Source organism: Leucoraja erinacea, chromosome 12 (assembly GCF_028641065.1).
Source record: "Leucoraja erinacea ecotype New England chromosome 12, Leri_hhj_1, whole genome shotgun sequence".
Classification (NCBI taxonomy): domain Eukaryota; kingdom Metazoa; phylum Chordata; class Chondrichthyes; order Rajiformes; family Rajidae; genus Leucoraja; species Leucoraja erinaceus.
The window spans coordinates 26,320,338-26,347,694 of NC_073388.1; the positions used below are offsets into that span (position 1 = coordinate 26,320,338).

At 38.6% G+C, this 27,357-nt stretch overlaps 1 protein-coding gene across 1 annotated transcript in view; it reads right to left on the bottom strand.

The window, feature by feature from the left end:
* Positions 1-1,335: 1,335 nt before the first annotated feature.
* The window catches only part of LOC129702227 (transmembrane protein 33-like), a 118,449-nt gene continuing 92,427 nt past the window's right edge, over positions 1,336-27,357 (bottom strand). The window contains exons 7-8 of the mRNA XM_055643886.1: positions 24,476-24,559; positions 1,336-9,861 (exon numbers count right to left, since the gene is read on the bottom strand). Of these exons, the coding sequence (XP_055499861.1) occupies positions 9,735-9,861; positions 24,476-24,559 (211 nt within the window). The 3' untranslated portion in view covers positions 1,336-9,734. The remainder of the gene's footprint in view (positions 9,862-24,475; positions 24,560-27,357) is intronic.

Here is a 27,357-nt window from a genome sequence, read left to right on the forward strand (position 1 = left end):
CTCAAGGATACTGGAAAATGCATATGGCTGCATCTGTGTCACTTGCGTCTGATCTTCTTATAAATGTTTTAATTTTTAAAGCAGTCTCACCAAAGTTTACATTTAGTCACTGTAAAATGTTTTAGTAGAATATTTTCATCTTTAAGAGTGTATATGTTTTTCCAGAAATAATTCTAAAATAGGTGAATACCTGAGCAGCATGGTGGCGCAGTAGTATAGTTGGTGCCTTACAGTGCCAGAGACCCGGGTTCGATCCTGGCTGTGGCTGCTGTCCGTACTAAGTTTGTACATTCTCCCAATGACTGCAGAGGTTTTCTCCAAGATCTTTGGTTTCCTCTCATACTCCAAAGATGTACAGGTTTGTGGGTTAATTGGCTTGGTATAAATGTAAAAATTGTCTCTCTTGTGAAGAGTAGTGTTAATGTGCGGGGATAGCTGGTCTGTGCGACTTGGTAGGCTGAAGAGACTGTTCCCATGCTGTATTTCTAAACTAAACTAAACCAAACCAAACACTGTCAACCTGGACATCATTGTAGGAAGTCTTGGTGTAACTGAGGAACAAAAGGAAATTAAAAAAATAAGCTTGTCAAATTCATAAACTTTTATCAGAGCTACTTGAGTGAAAAGGGCATTAAGTAGTAGCTACAGATTATTTCTTTCATGGCTGTTGACAATATTGTCAAGTCAATATTGAAGATAGTCACATGAAGACAGAATAAACTGCAGATGGTGAAAACCTGAACAAAAAAACGTGCTGGAGAAACTCGGTCAGTTAGGAGGGAATGAACAGACGATGTTTTGGGTCGGGATACAGCTTCAGACTAGCCCTTGCTGTCTCCTCCCCTTCCTTAACCCTCGAACTGTCTCCTCCCATCCCCCCGCCCTCGGGCTCCTCCTCCTCCCTTTTTCCTTCCTTCTCCCCCCCACCCCCCATCAGTCTGAAGAAGGGTTTCGGCCCGAAACGCCGCCTATTTCCTTCGCTCCATAGATGCTGCTGCACCCGCTGAGTTTCTCCAGCAATTTTGTGTACCTTACAGCTTCAGGCTGATCAGTCTGAATAAAGGTCCTGACCTGAAACGTCATCTTCATAAGAGTTTGATTGGGCCGCATTTGAAGTTTTGTGTCCAATTCTAAACACCCCATTACAGGAATGATGTGGAGGATTTGGAATGGGTGCAGAGGAGATTTACTAGAATTATGTCTGGATTAGTGGGTACTATCTGGAGTGCCCTCCATAATGTTTGAGACAAAGACCCATCATTTATTTATTTGCGTCTGTAACACTCCACAATTTGAGATTTGAAATTGAAAACAATAGATTTGGTTAAAGTGCATTGTCAGATTTTAATAAAGGCCATTTTTATACATTTTGGTTTCACCATGTAGGAATTACAGTAACGTTTATACATACCATAATGTTTGGAACACAGCATTGTCATGTAAATGAAAGTAGTGATGTTTAGTATTTTGTTGCATATCCTTTGCATGCAATGAATGATTGAAGTCTGCGATTCATGGACATCACCAGTTGCTGGGTGTCTTTTCTGGTGATGCTCTGCCAGGCCTGTATTGCAGCCATCTTTAGCTTATGCTTGTTTTGGGGGCTAGTCCCCTTCAGTTTTCTCTTCAGCATATAAAAGGCATGCTCTATTGGGTTCAGATCGGGTGATTGACATGGCCACTCAAGAATTGACCATTTTGTAGATAGCACTGAAATAGGTGGTATTGTAGACAGTAACAAAAGTTACCAACAATTACAGCAGAATCAAGTTTAGAGATACAGCATGGAAACAGGATCTTCAGCCCAGTGAGTCCACGTCGACCATTGATCTTCTGTTCACACTAGTTCTGTTATCACATCCATTACCTCCACATTAAGGGCAATTTATAGATTCTACAAACTCTCACATCTTTGGAATATGTGAGAAAACCAGAGCACCCAGAGGAAACCCATGCAGTGACAGGGAGAACGTACTTGTAAACTCCATGTAGATAGCATCTGAGGGCAGGATCAAATCCAAATCTCTGACTGTGAGGCAGCAGCTCTACCAGGGTGGATGAACCTTTTTCCCCAGGCAAAGATAATCAAAAACGAGAGGGAATTAAGTTTAATGTAAGAGGCGATGTGTGTATGGAACAAGTTTCCAGAGAAAGCAGTTAAGGCAATAACAATAACATTATTTAAAAAGGCATTCGGTCAGTGGAGTTTGTAGAATCTGTAAATTGCCCCTATTGTGAAGGTAATGGATGTAAAAGTGTGATAACAGAACTAGTGTGAACACAAGATCCACATTCGACATGGACTCATTGGGCTGGAGATCCTGTTTCCATGCTGTGTCTCTAAACAGATTCTGCTGTAATTGTTGATAACCTTCTTTACTGTTTACAATACCACCTATAGCAATGTATTTTGGTTAGTAGTAAATATTGACAACAGTTCTTTGGTATAAAAGAGCAAAACTCTTTATTTTTTGGATATTTTCTTTAACCAGCTAAATACTACAAATCTAATTATCCTACAGGTGAGCAAGGGTTTTATGACTAGCGACTGATCATGTGCAATGGAGGTTCCAGCTCCTGACAAATTGGTGATGTATTTTAATCTTAAATCGAAGTAAAGAGACTCAGAACAGCAACTGTATTAGGCGCCGAAATATGTTTACTATTCTAACATTTCAAGCATACGTATTACAGAATGCAGAGCACACAAAATTTACAATTTGTTCAATGGATAAGCATTAATAACAAGACAATATTGCACATTTTCACAATTGTAATAGAAATAATGTATAATCTACCTACAAAATGGCTTCAGTGGCTATCCCTTTGCTTTTAGCATTTATAATGAAGACATCATCACAAAAGGATGACATTGTTGGTCATAATTGACTGTTTGCAGAATTATATATATATATATATGCATTTTTATTAGTATTTTACCAAAACAACTGAATCACAGGTCTACATGATGCTACATAGGAAATAATTAAAACCTATTTATGATTGTGCTAGTTTCTCAAAGGCATTGTTTAACATTCAAGTGTGGCATTCAAAGCATAAAGGCTGTCTGAGATTCCCCAGCATACTTGAACATCTGCATAATCTTACAATCTTTATAATCACATTTGTACCATGAATACTTGAGTCTCCAGAGATCTCTGCTTCTGACAACAATAACATGGGACTTTTAATAAAATCATTCTGCAATTCCTGGTGACTTGTTAACAAAATTGTCAATTTTTCTCCCCTTACCTTCACATTTTAAAAATAAATCTTAAGCATGATTTATGATTTTGAAGAATGCATAATATAATTTGACATTTTCCAGCTGAGGTATAGCCTAGTTACAACTACATGCTTCATTACATACAACTCCCTATGAGCGGATGAACAGACAGAAATAGCAAAGCTATTTAAATATATAAAAAAAGATGAATTCATGCCAGATGTCTATTTTTCCTCTCAACTGACTAGTACTTTCACTGACCAGATGCCAGTTTACGAAGTTGATACAGTTTCCAGTGTATACAATTAATATTTAATTTTAAAAATCTAAGTGTACAATGTTTTTTTTTTAGGTTTTCTATATAGCTCTAAACCAGTAAAAATTTATGCCATTATATTTCTAATGTTACAATTAAAATATATTACTAGAATGTTCTAGATAAAGCAGATAAGGATTTGATGGGCTAAATTGCTTCCTCCTGTGCTGCAACAATTCTACCATTCAATCTACTGATAAAACATTTCATGCATAGCTAAATATACACGGAGAATTAAAAAAAGTGCGCATATGTAAGTTTAAATATTTCGAAGATCATGTTGATTAATGAATGATAAAGTTTGAGAAACTTTATGAGAAGTTGAGAAGATTTATGAAGTAGTTAATCATTCATCACTGTTTTCATTAATATTTTAAGTTTATTTAATTATTTCATTAGATTGGGGCTATTTAATGCTTGCTATATACAGGCTGTCAGCACTCACCATCATCATAAGGTGAAGCTGGCATTAAGTTTTGCAATACAGGTCTGTACAGTTAAATGTGGAAATCTAAATGTGGAAAACCAAAAGGTGCGAGGAGTGGGTTTTTGCATCCTCCGCCAACATAATCAAATTAACTGACAAGAAATTCAGATTATTTTAACTTATATTGCTGATAACCTGCAATATTAAACTTATTATTTGTGAAGTTAATGGCATACCAAATCATAATTATCGCTTTAAAATCTCTATAATTAAAAAATAAAATAATTTTGTGCATTAATTTCATTGGATAAATATTTTAGAATATACAGGATGTTAAAATAGAAAAAATGTGTGTGTGTGTGTGTGATACTTCAGCTTCTATTCCACCCTTGCATGTTTCACTCTGGTAAGAATTTAAAATATTGCATTAAAGTCATGATTCTTACTTCCTGGTTTCCTATCTGAGAGAGACTTTAATTGAGGAAGATTTCTTCAGGCAATACGTAGAGGGCCACACAAACGAGGGGGCAAAACTTGATCTACTCTGACAGAAGTGCCAGTGGGCAAGCCTTGTGGGACCAGCGACCACGGGTCTGTTACCTTTCAAATACTTATGGCTAGGGAGGGGCTGGTTCATGTAGCCAGATGAAGTAGTTGAGATGGGAACAATAACAATTGCTACGACCAAAGGTGTCAAGTTGGGAAAAGGGGAAGTACAACGGGATCTGGGGGTCCTTGTACATCAGTCTTTGAAAGTAAGCATGCAGCTACTGCAGGTAGTGAAGAAAGCAAATGGTATGTTGGCCTTTATAACAAGAGGAATCGGATATCGGAGCAAAGAGGTCCTTCTGCAGTTGTACAGAGCCCTAGTGAGACCACACCTGGAGTATTGTGTGCAGTTTTGGTCCCCTAATTTGAGGAAGGACATTCTTGTTATTGAGGGACTGCAGCGTAGGTTTACAAGGTTAATTCCCGGGATGGCGGGACTGTCATATGCTGAGAGAATGGAGCAGCTGTGCTGATACACTCTGAAGTTTAAAAGGATGAGAGGGGATCTCATTGAAACATATAAGATTGTTAAGGGTTTGGACACGCTAGAGGCAGGAAACATGTTCCCAATGTTGGGGGAGTCCAGAACCAGGGTCCACAGTTTAAAAATAAGGAGTAAGCCATTTAGGACGGAGACGAGGAACCACTTTTTCTCACAGAGTGGTGAGTCTGTGGAATTCTCTGCCTCTGGGCGGTGGAGGCAGGTTCCCTTGATGCTTTCAAGAGAGAGCTAGATAGGGCTCTTAAAAATATGGGGATATGGGGAGAAGGCAGGAAAGGGGTACTGATTGGAGATAATCAGCCATGATCACATTGAATGGCGGTGCTGGCTCGTAGGGTCAAATGGCATACTCCTGCACCTATTGTCTCTTGTCATAGCCTCAAAATTAAAGGGTGCTCTTTTAGAAGGGCGAGGAGGACTTCTAAGTCAGAGGGTAGTTAATCTGTAGAACTCATTGCCACTGAGGGCTGTGGAGGCCAAGGCAGTAGATATTTTTAAGGCAGAGATAGACAAATTCTTGATTATAATGGGTGTCAAAGGTTATGGGGAGAAGGAAGGAAAATTGGATTAGGAGGCAGAGATTAGCCACGATTGAATGGCAGAGTAGACTATGGGCTGAATGGCCTAATTCTACTCCTATAACTTGTGGATAACATTGGAAAGACATTTGGACAGAAACGTGGATGAAAGATTTAGATGGATATGGAATAAATGTAAGCAAATGGCATTATCTTAGATAGGGCATCATTGTCGGCATGGATGAATTGTACCAAAGGGCCTGTCTCCCTGCTATATGGTTCTCCGAGACTGACTACTCAACCTACTTCATAAAGGGACTTTTGCCGATTACATGGGATCTCCCTAAATTAATTCTTGAAAGAAACAAGCATTGGAAAAGGGAGCATGGAGTTTAGAAGGATAAGAGGGGGAGGACCGCACTGAAAGGCCTGGATAGTCGATGTGGAGATGATGTTTCCACTAGTGGGAGAGTCTGAGACCAGAGACCATTACCTCAGAATAAAAGGACAGACATTTAGAAAGAAGAAGAGGAATTTCTTTAATGTTTAGGAAGGACCTGCAGATGCTGGAAAATCGAAGGTAAACAAAAATGCTGGAGAAACTCAGCACGTATGGAGCGAAGGAAATAGGCAACGTTTCGGCTCGTGACCCTTCTTCAGACTGATGTGAGGGTGGGGGGGCGGGAAGAAGAAAGGGAGAGGTGGGAACAGTGGGCTGAGGGAGAGCTGAGAAGGGGAGGAGAAAGCAGGGACTACCTGAAATCAGTGAAGTCAATATTCATACCGCTGGGGTATAAACTATCCAAGCAAAATATGAGGTGCTGCTCCTCCAATTTACGGTGGTCCTCACTCTGGCCATGGAGGAGGCCCAGGACAGACTTGTGATCCAGCAAAGTTTCTGAAATTGTTGCCGAATGCAACTTTGAAAGTATGCCCGATTCTGCAAGGTGAACTTTACCACATAAGGCTTGGTTGGTAAGAATAATGAATGCCCTTAATGCCAAGTTCCACCACAATTCACATACAATGCTGACTTGTAATTTTATGACAGTTGTTTCATTGCTACTGAGTGTGCAATAGATCCTGTGATACAGTGCGTCACTCTGAGCTCACTGTCATCAGAATATTGCAGCTCACTATGGGCATCTCAAAGAAAGTTAGAAATGGACAATAAATACTGGCTGTATCTTGTCAACTTGTAACCTTTTATTGGATATGAACAATATTTCACTTATATTCCACATTTCTTTGTAATGTGTTTGGGTCGATTGCATGTTGATGGACTTGCTATCAATTCTACATTCTGTTTTTATGACAGGGTCTTGACACTGTCAGTTGGTCCTTGTTTACCCATGGCAAATATTAGCACAGCCCTAACTTTTATCTTTACATTCAATTATTCTTTTTCCTTCCGACAGTGCATAATGCTTTATAAATAGTACACCAAGCCGCTGTTGAACTATCAAATATTTGAGGTGTTACTGGTTCCAAGATTTTCACATTAAATTCCATTGTGATGGGAAAAATCTAAAACTGCCAAAAGCCTTTTAACATGGAAATGGAGCACACTAAAGGATCCTTTCAAGAGAGAGCTGGATCGGGCTCTTAAAGATAGCGAAGTCAGGGGATATGGGGATAAGGCAGGAACGAGGTACTGATTGGGGATGATCAGCCATGATCATATTGAATGGCGGTGCTGGCTCGAAGGGCCGAATGGCCTACTCTTGCACCTATTGTCTATTGTCCTTCTGCCTTTAATGACCAATAAAATTGCAATATTCGAGTTTCAAATTTGAAGCGTGGTTAAAACTGAGTAGACAACAGCTTAGTTTGAATGTTATGATGCATTCAACTAAGCATCATAACCTCATTCACATTGCACAGTCCCTCTCATTCATTCATTTTGGATGTAAGGGTTAAACTGTTGTTCCATTGAGAATCTTGTAATCAGCAGTTGATGTGGTAGATGCTAAAACGGATAGTTTTCTGGTGAGCAATTCATTTGAAGTCTCCATTTTTAAACATAATCAAATTTTTGAATGAAAATAAAAAATATTTTTCTTTAGCATTGCCTTCAATTCAGACTGAACCATTTGTAATAAGTGACAACTTTTTACAACCATTTAATTAAACTGACCTAATTTTCAACAATTTTTATGATTGCTCGGTGGATTTGCACAATTTCTAAAATTCAATATATGCCAAGGTGATTCATTGCTCGACATTGGGCTCTTTTATAAGGAAAATACACAAGAGTGGTCTATTGTGACTTTTCAGTCTATATATGTTTACATTTTTTGTTGTACTGCTGCAAGTAAGACTTTAATTGCTCTATCTGGGACATATGACAATAAAACACTCATGACTGTCTTGTCCCTTTCCTTTGAGAAAACACCTAGCTTCTGCTTGTATTTTCCTGACATTGAGAATTTTCACATGGAAACCGCAAATGATATGGAGCCCTTCAGTTATTCACCCCCTTTGCTCTGCCACATCCTTCAGAACAGCTTACCTTGCATTTTGTGTAAGTTGGCAACAATGATTCAATGTATAGTGTAAATATGATAAAATATATCATGGAATGTATGATCATGCAGGCAAATCATTCAAACTCCCATAATGGAAAATTGTCATATGAAGGTTAGAGTGAGGGTTTGTGCAAAGGGAGGTGGGGTAAAGCAAACAGTTCCAAATCACTGCACATCCAATGAAAGCTAAATGAAAAGTGAGAACAAACTTATCTATAAAAGAAAATGGGTCACAACAGTCAAAGTCAGAACTGACCCAACCCTGCCAGGGTATGGTATATAAAATCTGTAAGAATTTTAGGGGACACATTTATAATATCCTGCACACGGTCTTTACATGATTTAGATTTTTAAGAAACGTTACATTTTAAATCAAAGCTGAAATTACACGGTCTTCATTTTAAACCAGTACCAGTGGAGTGGCGAGTCCTGCTGAAAATTCCGAACAAGGCATGAGTAACTTAGGTGAAAGAATTAGAGTTAAGATCCCATATCAATATCCACAGATAATGCCTGATTGCGTGAAAATGTTCACATTCCCATTACAGGTTTTCGGCATCCAGAGTTTTTGTTTGCTTTTACTTTAGTAATTGATTGGTTTAAAGATATCAAGTGTTGTACAGGTGTTCACTCATACACAGTGACATTGTCCACATCACATGGAAGCAGCTTTATCTAGAGACAGTTATATATTTAAATTTGCCAAAAAAAAGCTGCTTCCAAGAAATATCTGAAAATTATTCAAAGTGATAAGAAAAACAAGGTCCACTCTAACACATCCCATTGTAACCTGACAAAACAGAATTGACCTTCACAGTATTTCTGGGAGTTATCTATTCATGGCATTGTTATTGACACAGGCATGAAATATTCAAGAGACTGCTGGTATACAAAGCTGACCTGTAAAACTTATTTGGAAACTTCTTACGATGTGTCAAGAGTTATCACCATAATTTATTAACCTCATTAAGCAAAAAGTTAAAGGTATCAATCCCTGAGGATGAGCTGAGAAAATGGAGGTCATTTGTGCCATTCTAATAGTTGACGCCACAAAAACAATGAGGAGAGCCTGAGTAATAAGCCTTATGTGTACTTTACAGAAATCATTTAGAATATATCTCTATATTTCTTTTAAAAGTATCTACACCTGTTAAATATGCTTTTTTTCCCGTAAAGATGTATATGAATCCAGCATTAAAAATCTAATCCTTTACTACAAACTACCCTTGGTATGATTTTAAATTCTTCTAATGCAACGACAGCCATTTTTCGCATGGAGGGTGGATATTTGGTTACACTTCGTCTTGAAACAAATGCAAGAAAATGGATAGTCAAGTGATGCATGGGTGACAAAGTAACCCAGTGTCTGTTTTGCACGTTGATTAGACCTCGCTCACAATCCTCAGACCAAACTGAGCACACACATTCATATAAAATCCATTCTCATTGTCTATTAATCAAATGCAAACATACTTTATAAAGGCAACCCTCGCCACCTGGAATTGAGAACATAAAACATCATCACATATGCTAATTTCAGATGCCATTCCTTAAAAGAAAACCAAAAAAACGGACACAACATAAATTATAGGCATGTTACATGGAATCCTAAGGAATAAAGAATGTCACCAATTGCAAATTCTCTCATGTTAAGGAGAATTTCGAACTCTATGACCCTGGAGCCAGTTTACAGATGAGCTTTATAACTTTGTGACATGCTTTTTGGAGGAAAGTCGGACAGGAAGGTCTGGCTGTCAGCTGCTCTGTTGCCACTCGAAGCTCATAAAACAATGTCCTGTTAATAAAGAGAAGGCCAGTTAGTTACTTCAAAGCATAATACACATATCTGCCATGCAAGACAATGTAGGCAGTGCAAAGCTATAAATTAAAAGCCTATTCATTTTATATTGAGTGGATGCCCTGTCTACTTACATGTCTGTTCATCTGGCTAATGTAGAACGGCTACTCACTTCAGTGGAATTGATCAAATTAATGTGGGGAAATTAAAATATTTAATAAATCACCATGCTGCATTATAGACTCGTTGAAGAATTTATGATTCCAATTAAACTATTGATAATCAGGTGTTTTCCTTGTGTTCAAATGGTGAAACAGATTTCCATTTATGATAATAACCTGTGCTATAAAGTTATTTATCATGAAGCAGTCATAATGTCATACTTTCCACACATTTGGCCAGAGTCAAACAATCATAAAACATTTGACTCATACCCAAGATATTCCTACTGCTATATCCTGAATCTTTAGCTTCAACATTTGTGTTAGTCTAAAATAGGTTTACAAAAAAGGTAAGATGATTGTACAATTGCTCATGGGGGCATGGATCTTCAGTTGATGAAATCGACCGAGAATTTGTACCTCCATTTGATGTTTATAAAAAAAATATTATATATGGATTTAAAGACTTTACCCAATTTACATGCATAGCAGGATCTGCACATACTTAGTACGCACCCATCAAAACATGAAAAATTGATTTCTTGTACAGCTCCAGAATTTCCCAGAGCAAGTTATCTCAGGGCACGCCAGGTTATCAGATTTTCACTGCACTCTTTGGGTCAAAAAACAGTTTTTAACCCATATGTTGCTGGATATGTGAGCTGATAACAGGGCTGCAAGAGAACTGGATCATTGGTGAATACTGGGAACGACAGTGAATGATGGGAACTGACCAGATGCAAAGATCAAGGAAGGTCCAAATGACTGAAGTAGTATAAATTAGAGCAAATGAATTCAATGTGAACCCAGTACAGAAAGAGAGGCAGCGAAGGATTAGGGTTTGAGAGAGACAATGTTAGAACCAAAGAGAAAAAGTGAGAAAAAAATGGACATCTTTAAAATATAAATCCAAACACAACCTGAACAAATAACATACAATGCACTTTTTATTGTTCACTTTCTGAGATCACAGCATCAAGATGATTGTTAAGCTATTAATTATTGGCTTTACTTTCTGTGGTGAGTGCAATGAGTAGTTATAGTGTAACTCTATCAGACATACAGAATGTTGCAAGGTAATCTTTTGCCCACACTCAGTTGTAATTTTCTATCTCAATAAATATCACAAAAATGCCATTGTTTTAGCCACATTATGACAAAATATAGAATGTAGGTTATTTGTAATCAGTCACCCCATCCCAGAAACCACAGTACTTAAAGAAGAACGTTTGTTTTACTAATTTACAAGCATGTACCATACATAGTCCGTTGATCCATATCCAGCATAATCTTGTGATAATTGCATAAAAAGTATTATTGTCTAAGAAATTTGGTGTGGAATGATAATCCATCTCAGTACTCATTTAGGCAAGCCCCAAGCTATAGATACTTTTTCCCCACCCCCAATCCCCCTCGCCAGTTCTTAATTGAACCTACCATTTGACCAATCTTTTTTCAGCTGCTGTAACGTTTCCTTCCTATCAAATACTGTTTTATAACTCTCCCACCTGTACACGTGGAAAGCTGCATGTCTGATAGATATTGTGAAATGGAACTCAGAAATTATGGGAGGATTACATAAAACTACAATTCAAAGGTAATGAATATACTGAGTATTCTTATTTCCATCATGAACATACAATAGTGATATAGGACATCAGGTCCTACTACGGTAAACTCACGAGCTACTACAGTATGACTACGAGATAAAAAGTATCAAATTTTTACATCCCAAGTATATTTTACTCGTGGGCATTTTTCAACAGGTTGGAAAATCTTCACGAGTTACCACGTTTCCCGATTACCTGCCATTAGTGCTAAGAGACGTCCCGAGCTCCGATGTACCCACTGCGATCATTCTACCACGAGTTTTGATTTTTTTTTAAACTCGGGAGAGCTCTTGGGTGAACTTGCACAGTGGGACAGGGCTTTTACCTGGACAGACTGAGGAATGTGAGGAGTCACTGTGGTGAGATGTTTATGTTAAAATTTATTTTGTGTGTTTTGTTGCTTTTTATTGGTATGACTGTGTGGCAAATCAAATTCCTCGTATGTTGCAAAACACACTTGGCTAATAAAGTATGACTATGATTATGATCAGTGAGATGCAAATTGTGATGTCAGCTTTTACAGCCTCAAATATGTGACAAAGAAATAAATGCCAATGTCCCCTTTACTTCATGATTAGGATAGCCTCAGGCCTAGTCTGCAGGTGCATCTGTATGATGGGGCACAATTCACTGACCAGTTCCTAACTGCTTCCTGACACAACTTTGCAGTTACATGGTTATCTGAGAGCTACTCTTGCAATATGCTCCTCGATTGGAAATTGGTTGTCCTCCTTGCCCTTTCTCTTCAAGCGGGTTGCTCTGCTCAGAGAGCCCTCTCTAAATTCTCTGAACGGATGAACCAAGGCTCTTTGTGGAGCAGGTGATGTCTTACAAACTTGATCGAGTTTTTTGAGGAGGTGACAAAGGTGATTGATGAGGGTAGTGCAATGAATGCTGCTCACATGAACTTCAGTAAGGCATTTGACAAGCTCTCCCATCCAGAAGATTAAGATGAATGGGATCCACAGTGACTTGGTAGTTTTGATTCAGAACTGGCTTAGCCATAGAAATCAGAGGGTGTTAGTGGCTGGGTGTCATTCTGGCTAGAGGCTTGTGATCAGTGATGTTCCACAGGGATCTGTGCTGTGACCTCTGCATTTGTGATACACACACGTGCACACACACAAATCAATTACAAATATGTGCTTTAGAAATGGCAATATGGTCTGAGGCATATCCATGCAATTGTGAGGTGCAGTACTTTGGGAGGTCAAAAGTAAGGGGTATGTACACATGGCACCTTGATCGACGTGGATGAGTCGGGCCAAAGGGCCTATTTCAGTACTAGGATTCTATGACTAGAAGGCCCAGCTTTAAGGTGAGAATGGGAAAGTCTATTTTTTACACAGAAAGCGTAAATAAGTGTAAATAAGGTGCCTGGCGTGCATTGCCAGGGTTGTGGTGGAAGCAGATATGATAGCGGCGTATAAGAAGCTTTTAGATGGGCACACAAACATGCAAGAAAGGTGGAGATATAGATCATGTGCAGGCAAAAGACACCAGTTTAATTTGACATCATGTTCGACACAAACATCGGGGCCGAAGGTCCTGTTCCTGTGCCCTACTATTCTATATTCTATCACGCTTACTGATAGACAAGTGGTTTGCAATTGTGTTGTCAGTATTATAGCTCAAATCCTGCGGTAAAGATCTGTGCCCATGACTGTTGGCAAAATAGTATGTAAAGGCATCAGAAATAAATGAGCCGCTCCCTATCTAAGATTTCAATCCTTATCAGGCTCTAGAATGGCAATTCAACCTCTTTGATATAAATAACGGATGATCCCTTTACACAGTGCACAAGGGTGTGGTCTTTTCCTGCTATTAACAGTGCAACAAGTTCATTGACATAGCCCAATTTGGCAGTGCTTGCGTGAATTCAGTGTTGCCTGTGGCTTAACGCCATCAACTGGCCACTCCAGATACCTCTCATTATACAGTACATCCATTGCAGCATTACCTAAATTGCTGGCAGCTATGATGGGTTGAGATTATGTGCAACCAGGGTTGGTGCCTCAAACAGAAGCCAGTACACCACCAGACTACCAAAACCAGTAGTAAGCAGCTCACTATTCCATACACCCTCCGCTTTCATAAACAAAAGCAGAACTGCGGAGAGGTCACGGGAGGGTCAAAGTAATAAGGGGAGTAGAGTGTTCCATCGAAATATTTGAAAATTACTTTAAAATTCTTCATCTTACATTAACATGGAAGCACAAATCATGTAGATGTTGATGCTAAATTAACCTTTGACTCATCAGACCAGTCAGCAATTCATGTTTAGAAAAGGTTTCATGTGTTAAAAAAAGCAGAAAAGTTGTAACCAATACAGACACTGGCAGCTGATGTTCAATACATGCATTTCTGTAAATGGATTTATTTTATTACCACCACCCTCACTTGCTGCTTTATTAATACTCAGAATTTTCAGTGACAGCAAACACATTAACCTTGCTTGGATTTGGAATGCAATCAAAGGATTCATTGCTCCATGACAGCTTCAATCAATACAGCAGCAGATACAAGCACAGCAGCTTGATGAAGGTGCATTTATGCTTATAATTTTTAAACTCCCTGGGCTATGCACATAAACAAAGTGATTGAGTTTTCAAGATCAGTATTAGAATAATGTTAGAAAGTAAAAGTAAGGCAAAAGTCAATGAATGCATCTCACTGGTAAAATACTTGAGTGATATCAATCACTTTCATTCAGCTGAAATTAAATATGTTCCATTCTGCAGATTTTCCTAGAATAGTTTCCACTCATTGCATTTTCCACTGTGTATTCTTTCAGGTATTGAAATGGGATAAACTAAATCAAAATTAGACAAGATGAAAAAAAGGCCACTGAAAAGTTGTATCTCCACAATGGTGACGTTATTTTTCCATAAATTAATAAAAGTATTTGCAGTGTTAATAAAAAAATTGCATTGTTACTGAAAGCTTTTAGTGAAGAACAATGCAAAGCTGAGTCCTGTTAGGCTTGGAAATCTGTCAGTCCTCTAGGAACAGCAGGGGCTTTATCCCACTGGTGAAAACAAGCTTAAATCATTTGATTTTTTGGAACCTAAATATATTCTGGCATAGAGTATTACAATAATTACTTTCATTAGTCTGGTTCAGTACAAAGGGTTTGATCTGGAATGTATAGTTATAACTGAACATTTAATAACAGAAAACTTTTGAAGATTGATAATGCCAGTGTTCCATTTAATACATTCTCCTGTTTTGGCCTTCAGTGCTAAAAACAATGTTATCCAGTTGCACTGGCCAAATTGTGAAGAAAGGCTGTTCAGAAGTTCTGCTGGCAGATGACCTCATGGGGCTTCAGGCATTCTTTGCATATCATCAGCTATCAAACGCACTGATGGGCAACGGTCAGATGCTGTGAAGCTTAAACCAAAGACTTGTCTTAATCCCTGTTCTGTGACATGATTAATGAGATGGAATTCCCATTCTGGGCTTCCTACCAATCAATAGGCAGATGGGCAGCGGTAGATGCAGACATTCAAAGTAACGAGAGAGTAGAGGCTGCTGAAGCCCTTGATAATTTCAGCTCGGGCAATTGGGTTAGAAATAATTTTTTTGACATTTAATGAAAATTTGATTGCACCCTAGACTATTGTATAATTCTGACTGGCTGACAAGGTGCATCAGTACACATTACACACAACATTGACTTTGGTTCCATTTGTAGAAGCTCAATCCCATTAGTCGTGACAGTTGAGCTCCTACATCTTTGCAGTTTATATACATTTTTTTCTTAACTCTGGCTAAAAGGACGTGCTACTTTTTTCAATAACGCCTAGCAGTGGTTTTGTGCTTTGTGGCCTGAAATTTGATGGGTTTTCGGGCAATTCTACATTTCTTAGTAGTGGGCCCAAAGGTTTTGATACCTGCACAAATACAGAAATCCTGAACTTACTAGCCTGACTCTGCTGCAGTTTCTTGGCTAAGTTGTGCCACTGGATTCCCCATGGAGCCCAGCAGTGTAGCAGGAACTGGCTGAGATCTCCCAGCATAAGCTCTCAGATCCTGTGCCAAGTCAGATCAGGAGCAGGATTCACAAGCACTTCATTTGAATGGCGATTTTAGGGCTGCAGGGAAGGAAAAGGGAATAATCTGTATTTTTTTTAAAGAAAGAGATTTAACATTTTATTTAAAACTGCTTGAAGTTCTAATAGATTTGATTTTTTCCCCAAAAATCTCCCTTTATGAAACTTCAAACATTTTATTGTTAGATATTATTGTTAATCTTAATGTTACAATTGCATGGGGCACTGTTACAACTTGCAAGCGGCACTGGTTCAAAAGTGAGGGATTTTGGCTTAATTTAAAAATGCATACTTTCTTTGTGCTGGCAGATGCCATCCACCGTCCCCAAATGATAGGAAAATACATTTCCATCATCTGCATAAATCAATACAATGCAAACAGAATATTTTTTAAATCAAAATGGTGTAAAGCCAGAAAATGCTCTGCCTGAAATAATGGTGGATGTGGAATCCATTACATTTTGTAAAAGGAAGTAGCTAAGTATGTGAAAAGAAATGTTTTAAAGGAAGGGAAAAATAGGAGGAGAATTGGTCATAGAAAACTCAAAAGACATTAATGGGTGGTAGAGACGGGTATGACAGTGAAGTACTAACATTATGTCGGATGCAATTCAGCATGGGATCAGAATGGGTAGAGAAAGATAAGAGAAAGTGTGTTGGCATGTGTCCCAATATGTCACAGAGCTGAGAGGCTATCATTGGGAAAGCCCGATGACAGAAGCTTCAGAAACATCCTGGATCACAACTTCTGACACTACTAGCGTATCAGAATGTTGTGATATCTTGAGCTCAGACACAGAATAACAAGTTAACTCACTGCTGACCGAGACATGACTGCACAGTTGCACTGTGGGCTATTCAATCATTTACAATCCTCCGACCAAACGTGGCGCTATTACAACGCCTCCCACCTTAATAAAAAAGTTATCGCCTTGTTGACATTTTAACGTATAACATTTTTGAATATAATAAAAATGGTATGAATTTATTACAATCTTGTCTGATAGTTTTATATAATCTGAAAAAATGAGGACATTGTAAGCATATACAATGATACGTGCATTTCACAAAATAAACTTCACAAATTAAACCTAACCACTGGGTTTCTACTTCTTTCTGGGATATCTTCCCTGACGGTTTAGAACCACATGGAGTAATTTTTGATTGTCAAATCTTCCTTTTGACCTACATTCAAAGATTCCAGTGCATCAGTCAATTTTGTTGGACTGTCAACCACACCTGAACCTCCATTTTCAGGCTGGTTCAAACTCTCACTATCTTGTGTACCTTCTTGAATCATTTCTTGTTCATCCATTTGTACCTGTACTTGAGTGGTAATCAAATTATCAGACTCGTCTAATTGATCTGATTGCAACCCTGTCTGTGCTTGCATCGGCATGACATGGTCAATGTGTACTTTTCTCACCTTTCCACTTCCAAACATCTTGACCAAGTACGTCTGTGGTCCGCACTTTCTCACTACTCTTCCAAGTAACCACTTTACCCACTTGTGATGATGGTTTTTCACCTTTACCTACTGATTCAACTCAACACTCCTTTCCTTTACTCTACTTCTGTCATGATATGCTTTTTGTTTCTCCTGTTTCTCTTCTACTGTTTGAGCCTAGTTTGGTTTCAACAGTGAAAACCTTGCTCTGGGTTTTCTCTTCAAGAACAACAGTTCAGCTGGTGTTTGACCAGTAGTGGTGTGAGGAGTGTTTCGATATGTAATCAGAAAGTTAGCCAGTTTGTGAAACAGAGACAACTGTCTTTTCTTTGGATTTGGATCCAGCAGTTGTTTGACTAATGTACGCTTCACAATTTGCACTGTGCGTTCTGCTGCTCCATTTGAAGTGGGATGGTATGGAGCTACTTTAGTGTGTTTTAAACCATTGCCTTTCATGAATTGTGCAAACTCTTGTGAACAGAATTGTGGTCCGTTATCAGACACAATTTCCTCTGAAAATCCATAGGACGCAAACAATCCTCGCAAAATGTCTATTGTTTAGCTGGATGTCGTTTTGTTCATCTCAACCCACTTGGAGTAACTATCAATCACAATGAACAGTTGTTGTCCATCCAACTCAGCAAAGTCAATGTGTAATCTTTGCCACAATCTAGCCGGCCATTTCCATGGCTGTACTGTTGGTGGATTGTTTCCAACTGCTTGACATGTGCTACACTCTTTCACAATTTGTTCTATGTCCTTATCTAGACCAGGCCACCATAGATAGCTTCTAGCTAGACTCTTTGTTGGACACATTCCCAAATGCTGATCATGAAGATCTCCTAGCAATTTTACTCCATATTTTTCAGGGATTACAAGTTTCGCACCCCACATGACACAACCTTGGTCTACTTGATTCCTACGTACAAAGAATGGTTTGTTCTGTCTCTGAATCCGGCAATTTGGTTGGCCATCCATTTGTAACATATTCCTGCACTCTTGACAAAAGTCTGTCAATGCGAGTAGCCATCCGAATGTCCCCTGAAGTGATAGGTAACTCGTCTACATGAGAGAAATAAAACAAGTCCTCTTTGTTTGGGGTAACCTCCGATTCCAAAGGTAATCTAGACATGGATTCAGTATTGCTGTGCTCTGCTGCCTTACGGTACTGAATATCATACTGCTATGCAGACAATATCAATGCCCATCTTTGCATTCTGGCTGCTGCCAGAGTTGGTATGTGTGCTTTTGGGTTTAGGATCACTGTCAACGGCATTGATCTGTCTCGATTACAAACCTTCTACCATATATGTATTTGTGAAACCACCTACCACCAAAAATCAATGCAAGAGCCTCTTGCTATTTGTGCATAATTTCTCAATGGGTGTTGCCCATTCACTACTTTCTACCTTACTGATAATGTTCTCAGTTTCAAGTCTTTTCAGTTCTTTCTCAACCTTGTCCTTAAGTGCATACGGCACAGCCCGTGGTTTGCAATGCACTGGTGTCGCATCCTGTTTCACACGCACTTTCTCCTTGTACCCCTTGATTGGCTCTCCTTGGACGCTGAACACCTTCGGATGTTGCTTGATTACGACCTCTGGACACTTGAATTCTTCGCGAACGAGGAATATCTCGTCCCAGTTTAGCTTCAAGATCTGCAACCAATTCCGATCTAGCAATGCAGGCTTATCTCCCTTTACAACTACGAGAGGCAACTCCGCCTGTTGCTCCTTATACCTAACTGGTACATGTATGCATCCCAATACTGGAATCTTCTCCCCAGAGTAACCACGTAGCTCGATTCGCTTCGCTTCCAAAGGAATTTGACATAGCTTCACCCGATACACAGATTCTGGAATCACGCTCACAGATGTTCCTGTGTCGACTTCCATGCTAACATGAGCTCCATTCAACTTGACTTGCATGGACACATTCTTTGTCTTCCGGTTCACTAGCTCATTGCTGCAGATGGTGTACATGTCGAGAAGCTCTTCCTCTGCCTGCAGTTGATCCACAGAATGCAGCTTACTTGATGTTGAACCTCTTTTCTGCTTAGCCTTGCGACAAGCCTTCGCTAGATGTCCCATCTTGTGACACATAACACTCTGCCTTGAAGAATGGACAAGACTGTGCTAGATGTGAGCCAAAACAGCAATAGCATGACTTTGCAATAGTCTTGCTATCCTTCCATGGATAACGATTCTCTGATGTCTTTGTCGACTTATCCGTCTTTGGTTTGCTGGACAGCAGCTTGTTCAAATCTTCCGCTGGTTTTCTAGAAGTTGTCCTGACCTCTCTGCCATATCCATTGACAAAGGAGTTTTACAAGTTGTTTCAAAGGTCAGATCATACACCGTCATCAGCTTACTTTGGATCCGCTCACATCTCAGTCCACACACAAAACGGTCTCTTAATGCCCGTTCTTGGAAATGTCCAAAATGATAATGAATTGATAACCTTTTGAGTGCTACAATAAAATTACTAATTTCCTTTGGAAGTTGGCATCTCGTTCCAAATCGATAACTTTCAGCTATTTCTAAGGGCTTCGGGCCATAATGTTCTCTTAACTTTTTAAGAATATCCTTCAAGGGCGTGTCCTTTGGTTTGGCTGGAGCTAACAAATTGTTTACTGTATCATAAACATTGGGGCCCATTACAGTGAGAAAAACTGCTCTTTTCCTAATTATCAATCTACAAATTGTGATAACTGCAAAATTTAGCATTGGGAATAAGGAACATTTCTATCGATAGATTGTATTCTGCGATTGCAGCATGTTGGGTTTTTTTCAGTCACAACATCAAATAATTCTTCATTTGGGATTATTATTGAAAATAATAATTCCTTCAGGTGATTAATTAGTTTCAACCACTTTATATATTGGTTGGTTGTTACAGGCACTGAGTTTATTCTTGCACCCGTAAAACCACAATTTGGACAGCTAAATCTTGAACGCAGCTGTATGATGCAATCAATATTAAATCATCTTCACTGCAATCTTTTGACAGAATCATCTATCATTTAATTGGCTATTCTGTATTCTGTAGCGTTTTGCAAAATTTGTAATTTAAACTATTCTCAGATTGAGAATTCACATTATCATAATTTGTGGTTATTCCAAAGTGACTAATTTTATAAACAATAAATACTGCATACAGTTTCTTGTAACTAGCTATATTTATTGGACAACATTTGTCATTATTGATAATAAATTGGACATACATGTAATGTGCCTTTCTTTTACCCTTTGTCACAGACTTTATTTGCTTGACATTTGTTATTCATTTTTCATCAGTGATTTAAAATCATGTTTTGCATTGCAATAACCCAGGTTTAACCATTCCACTCTACTCCTGCATGGTGTTTACAATGGATTCATACAGTTTCTGCTATCCATTTGCTCCTGTAATAGGCATGGATGGCATATATCTCAAATATACATCCCCTTTTCACTGTCATGCCTATAATCCATCTGCTGCCTTTAGAAATTCAATGATTCACTACTTACTAATTGTTCCTCAGTGCCAATTGTTTTTTTTTTAAATGATGCTGTGGGTAGTTCAAGAATTCAGACTGCATATGTAACTTGACTACACACTGTGTCTGTAAGGAATTTACAGATGGCGCCCTTGGTTTGCTCCTATGAATGGATGGGGTTCACGTTAAGCTCGGATTTAAAAGTTGCAGTTCAATCTGTTCCCACAGTCTCTGTCCAAATTGCCCCAAACAATTCAGTGGAATAGTTATGGTAATTCTTTATCACCATGCAATGCAGTACTGTCTATTACCACATCAGATATTGATGAATATCGATAAAGGTGCAAGTGCTCTCATGGTGCTTGATCTCTGCAGTCCAACAAAGTACAGTGCCCTCCATAATGTTTGGGACAAAGACCCATCATTTATTTATTTGCCTCTGTACTCCACAGTTTGAGATTTGTAATAGAAAAAAAAATCACATGTGGTTAAAGTGCACATTGACAGATTTTATTAAAGGGTATTTTTATACATTTTGCTTTCCCCATGTAGAAATTACAGCTATGTTCATACATAGGCCCCCAATTTCAGGGCACCATAATGTTTGGGACACATTGCATCCTTAATGCAGGTATAAGAGAGCTCTCAGCACCTAGTCTTTCCTCCAGTCTTTCCATCGCCTTTGGAAACTTTTATTGCTGTTTATCAACATGAAGACCAAAGTTGTGCCAATGAAAGTCAAATAAGCCATTATGAGACTGAGAAACAAGAATAAAACTGTTAGAGACATCAGCCAATCCTTAGGCATACCGAAATCAACTGTTGGAACATCATTAGAGAAGAAAGAGAGAATTGGTGAGCTTACTAATGGCAAAGGGACTGGAAGGTCAAGGATGACCTCCACAGCTGATGACAGAAGAATTCTATAATAAAGAAAACCCACCAAACACCTGTCCCACAGATCAGAAACACTCTTCCGGAGTCAGGTGTGGATTTGTCAATGATCACTATCCATAGAAGTCTTCAAGAACAGAAATACAGAGGCTACACTGCAAGATGCAAACCACTGCTTAGCCGCAAAAATAGGATGGCCGGGTTACAGTTTGCCAAGAAGAGCAATCACAGTTCTTGAAAAAGGTCTTGTGGACAATATGCGAAGAAGTTCAACATATCAGAGTGATGGCAAGAGCAAAGTATGAAGGAGAGAAGGATCTGCCCATGATCCAAAACATACCACCTCATCTGTGAAACACGGTGGTGGGGTTGTTATGGCCTGGTCATGATTGGCTGCTGAAGGTACTGGCTCACTTATCTTCATTGATTGTACAACTGCTGATGGTATTAGCATAATGAATTCTGAAGTGTATAGTCACATCCTATTTGCTCAAGTTCAAACAAATGCCTCAAAACTCATTGGCCGGCTGTTCCTTCTACAGCAAGACAATGATCCCAAACATACTGCTAAAGCAACAAAGGAGTTTTACCAAAGCTAAAAAACGGTAAATTCTCAAGTGGCCAAGTCAATCACCTGATCTGAGCATGCCTTTTATATGGTGAAGAGAAAACTGAAGGGAACTAGCCCCCAAAACAAGCATAAGCTAAAGATGGCTGCAATACATGCCTGTCAGAGCATCACCAGAGAAGACACCCAGCAACAGGTGGTGTCCATGAATCACAGACTTCAAGCAGTCATTGCATGCAAAGGATATGCAACAAGATACTGAACATGACTACTTTAATTTACATTACATTGCTGTATCCCAAACATTATGGTGCCCTGAAATGGGGGAACTATGTATAAACACTGCTGTAATTTCTACATGGTGAAACCAAAATGTATAAAAATGGCCTTTATTAAGATCTGACAATGTGTACTTTAACCACATGTGTTTTTTTTCCTATTACAAATCTCAAATTGTGGAGGACCGAGGCAAATAAATAAATGATGGGTCTTTGTCCAAAACATTATGGAGGGCACTGTATGTACCACAATCTATTTCTAAAGGAGTCAACTAGGAGTCCCTTTAAAACTCCATCATTTAGTCATCTCCAGGCCTGCTTTTTCTTATTGCCTCTCCACCCCCCATCTCTTTGGTTAACAAATTGCAGTTGTCACCTGATTTGTTATCAAATTGCATTTCTCCTTCATAACGTATCATACTTTTGTAGAAGATTTACTGCACTCTTCTATAATTCTTTTGTGTTGCATCATGCTTTAAATAACCTAGAAGAGCATCTTGCATTTCAGCAGTAAGATACAATATTCCTAAGATTCAAATAAACATAACCCAATAGTACATAAATACAAGTTTTACTTTGAGATGGAGTCAAATTATGATAGCAGCTGTTGTGCTAACATAATCCATCATCCTACCAGCTGGACATATTGCCACGTTTTTCTATCGAGAAAGTACAGGGGCACAGTGAGACTCAGCTCTGTGTCAATGCCATCAAGCCAAACGTGTGCTGTCTAGATAATGATAAATGACTAGATGTAGCTAATATTTTTAATAGCAAAACACTGTAAATGCTAGAAACTTGAAGTTAAAACTGAACATATTTAGGAGGTCTGGTAGCATCTGTGGAAAGAAAGTGTTAATATCTTAATTCCATTATTTTTTTCATGACCACATGGAAAAGAAAGAAATTGAGCTTTTCAACTGCCGTTTGATTTCTAGTAGACATTCTTCGACCACTCTCAAAGTGAGCACAACCAGAATTCACTTTGCTTCATCCCCTCAAAACATCCCTTTTGTTCTAGCTGCCCCTCCCCTTTTCCATATAACTTTAAATTAATTTCACTTCCAACTTTTACCAGTTCTGATGACATGTCATCAAATGTCTCATCTCCCCGCGGATGCAGCCGAAGGAGTTGAGTATTACCAGCACTTTCCTTCAACACTACTACAGTCTTACTGCTGGAACTAAATTTACAGTCATATAGACAAATGAAATAGGAGGTCACTCTGCCTCTCAAGCTACTCAGCTGCACATTCTCTTTACTCCTACTACCTTTTCACTCACTCATTGTGCTTTCAATGTCTTTGGAGGAAGATAATTTCAAAGAACCTCAGAGAAAAAAAATCAGTCCATCTATCTTAAAGAGGTGATCTTTAGCTATAGACTCTCCCACAAGAAGAGATAGTGGCTCCAGAGGCATTTTATTGCCATATTCTATTATGTTTGAAATAATTCTATTGGTATTTTTTGAAGAAAAGTATTCACATTTTAAATTTTGCTATTTATGATGAATACAAAGATTCAAAAATGGTAAAGTCTAAGCTCAAGCTTAACAACATCCCTGATCTTAAAAAATATATATTTGAAAAGATGCCATTACCAAGTGAAATAATATTATTTTTTGATGACCTACAATGTTCAACATCTGCAACATGGGATCAAAATTTTGACCTAAAATACTTGATCTATAGTTGGCATGTAAAGTAGTTTTGTTCGCCTTCCTCTCAAAATATGATCTAGAAATTATTTAAAATAGGTCATTTTGATATATAATTGAAATATGAAAAAAAAAAAAAATTTAAATAACCAAATGGTTAAAAAATGTTTGAATATTGACAGGAAAGTGAAAAATGTTCATGTAATTTCAAAGATTTTTGAAACCATATACTAAAATATAAAATGCTCTGGGCTCTGCAAAATGTTAAATTGTGTTAATTTATGTCCAGCATCCTAATCTACAAGAATATAAAGAATAGTTCAGCTAATCTTGCATAGTGTTTAGGGGTTAATATAGCATTTCTGATCAGTATATCCACCTTGAAATTTCTTCATGTACTTTGTAACAATGGTCACCGCATTCAAACATAATAGCAGAGTTGAATGAAAAAAAAGTCACTTACCTGCAGTAAGGATTTCTCCGAGATGCATACCTTAAGGTCATGAAACGATAATAGAAAAAGGGGAGGAATAAATGAGCCCGGCCTCTGTGAAACAAACACATACATCTGGTTGACAATTTTTTAATATTGAGCATACAAATTAAGATAAAATTGATACATCAGCACTATTCACATTTAATTAATATCTTAAACTAAGTATTAATGTGAAGATTAAAATCAACAAATATACATTAACAAGATTTATTTGGTTCTATTTTTTTTTACATATTAAATAATATTCTTAAAATATAGGAAAATGAACCACCATATCTGAACTATCAACGACAGTGTGAATCAGATCTTATCAAGGTGACCCAGCAGAGACTATAGCTACCAATGTCTTTCCTTGGTGTTACAATTTTATGCTGAATGCAAGTGATCTGGGAATTGACTCATATTGCTGTATATTCATTTGTATGATAGCGGGTAACAATTGCATTCTCTTAGGATAAATTCTGGATATTTATGCCTTTTGAACCCTCCATTTTATCTCAGCACACACCATGAGGGGAGGCAAAAAATTAACCCTTAGGCTGCTTTATTTTATATCAAATCTCAAAGCAACAAGTATAATTAATCACGTGTGAATTAATACAGCTTATCATTATGTAATAAAGGACGAACATGCCACACCTTCACAGTAAATGAGTGGACGCACATTGTATAGTGCTCTCCATAAGGTTTGGGACAAAGACCCATCATTTATTTATTTGCCTCTGTACACAATTTGAGATATGCAATAGAAAAAATTCACATGTGGTTAAAGTGCACATTGTCAGATTTTATTAATTTTTTTATACATTTTGGTTTCACCATGTAGAAATTACAGCTGTGTTTATACATAGTCCCCCCATTTCAGGGCATCACAATGTTTGGGACACATGACTTCACAGGCGTTTGTAATTGCTCAGGTGTGTTTAATTGCCTCCTTAATGCAGGTATAAGAGAGCTCTCAGCACCTAGTATTTCCCCCAGTCTTTCCATCACCATTGGAAACTTTTATTGCTGTTTATCAACATGACGACCAAACATGTGCCAATGAAAGTCAAAGAAGCCATTGTGAGACTGAGAAACAAGAATAAAACAGTTGGAAACATCAGCGAAACCTTAGGCTTACCAAAATCAACTGTTTGGAACATCATTAAGAGGAAAGGGAGCACTGGTGAGCTTACTAATAGCAAAGGGACTGACAGGCCAAGGGAGACCTCCACAGCTGATGACAGAAGAATTCTCTCTATAATAAAGAAAAAATCCCAAACATCCGTCAGACAGATCAGAAACACTCTTCAGTCTTGGTGAGACCACACCTGGAGTATTGCGTACAGTTTTGGTCTCCAAATCTGAGGAAGGACATTATTGCCATAGAGGGAGTGCAGAGACAGTTCACCATACTGATTCCTGGGATGTCAGGACTGTCTTATGAAGAAAGACTGGATAGACCTGGTTTATACTCTCTAGAATTTAGGAGATTGAGAGGGGATCTTATAGAAACTTACAAAATTCTTAAGGGGTTGGACAGGCTAGATGCAGGAAGATTGTTCCCGATGTTAGGGAAGTCCAGGACAAGGGGTCACAGCTTAAGGATAAGGGGGAAATCCTTTAAAACCGAGATGAGAAGAACTTTTTTCACACAGAGAGTGGTGAATCTCTGGAACTCTCTGCCACAGAGGGTAGTTGAGGCCAGTTCATTGGCTATATTTAAGAGGGAGTTAGATGTGGCCCTTGTGGCTAAGGGGATCAGAGGGTATGGAGAGAATGCAGGTACGGGATACTGAGTTGGATGATCAGCCATGATCATATTGAATGGCGGTGCAGGCTCGAAGGGCCGAATGGCCTACTCCTGCACCTAATTTCTATGTTTCTATGTTTTAGGAGTGGATTTGTCAATGACCACTGTCCGCAGAAGATTTCATGAACAGAAATAGAGGCTACATTACAAGATGCAAACCACTGGTTAGCCGCAAAAATAGGTTGACCAGGTTATAGTTTGCCAAGGAGTACTTAAAAGAGCAACCACAGTTCTGGAAAAAGGTCTTGTGGACAATATACGACGAAGTTCACCATATCAGAGTGATGGCAAGAACAAATTACAGAGGAAAGAAGGAACTGCCCAAGATCCAAAGCGTACCAAATTATAGGAAGGATGTCAACAAAATAGAGAGAGTACAGAGGAGATTTACTAGAATGTTGCCTGGGTTTCAGCAACTAAGTTACAGAGAAAGGTTGAACAAGTTAGGGCTTTATTCTTTGGAGCGCAGAAGGTTAAGGGGGGACTTGATAGAGGTTTTTAAAATGATGAGAGGGATAGACAGAGTTGACGTGGAAAAGCTTTTCCCACTGAGAGTAGGGAAGATTCAAACAAGGGGACATGACTTGAGAATTAAGGGACTGAAGTTTAGGGGTAACATGAGGGGGAACTTCTTTACTCAGAGAGTGGTGGCTGTGTGGAATGAGCTTCCAGTGAAGGTGGTGGAGGCAGGTTCGTTTTTATCATTTAAAAATAAATTGGATAGTTATATGGACGGGAAGGGAATGGAAGGTTATGGTCTGAGCGCAGGTATATGGGACTAGGGGAGAATATGTGTTCGGCACGGACTAGAAGGGTCGAGATGGCCTGTTCCCGTGCTGTAATTGTTATATGGTTATATGGTTATAATCACCCGATCTGATCCCAATTGAGCTTGCCTTTTATATGCTGAAGAGAAAACTGAAGGGTACTAGCCGCCAAAACAAGCATAAACTAAAAATGGCTGTAATACAGGCCTGGCAGAGCATCACCAGAGAAGACACCCAGCAACTGGTGATGTCCATGAATCGCAGACTTCAAAGGATATGCAACAAAA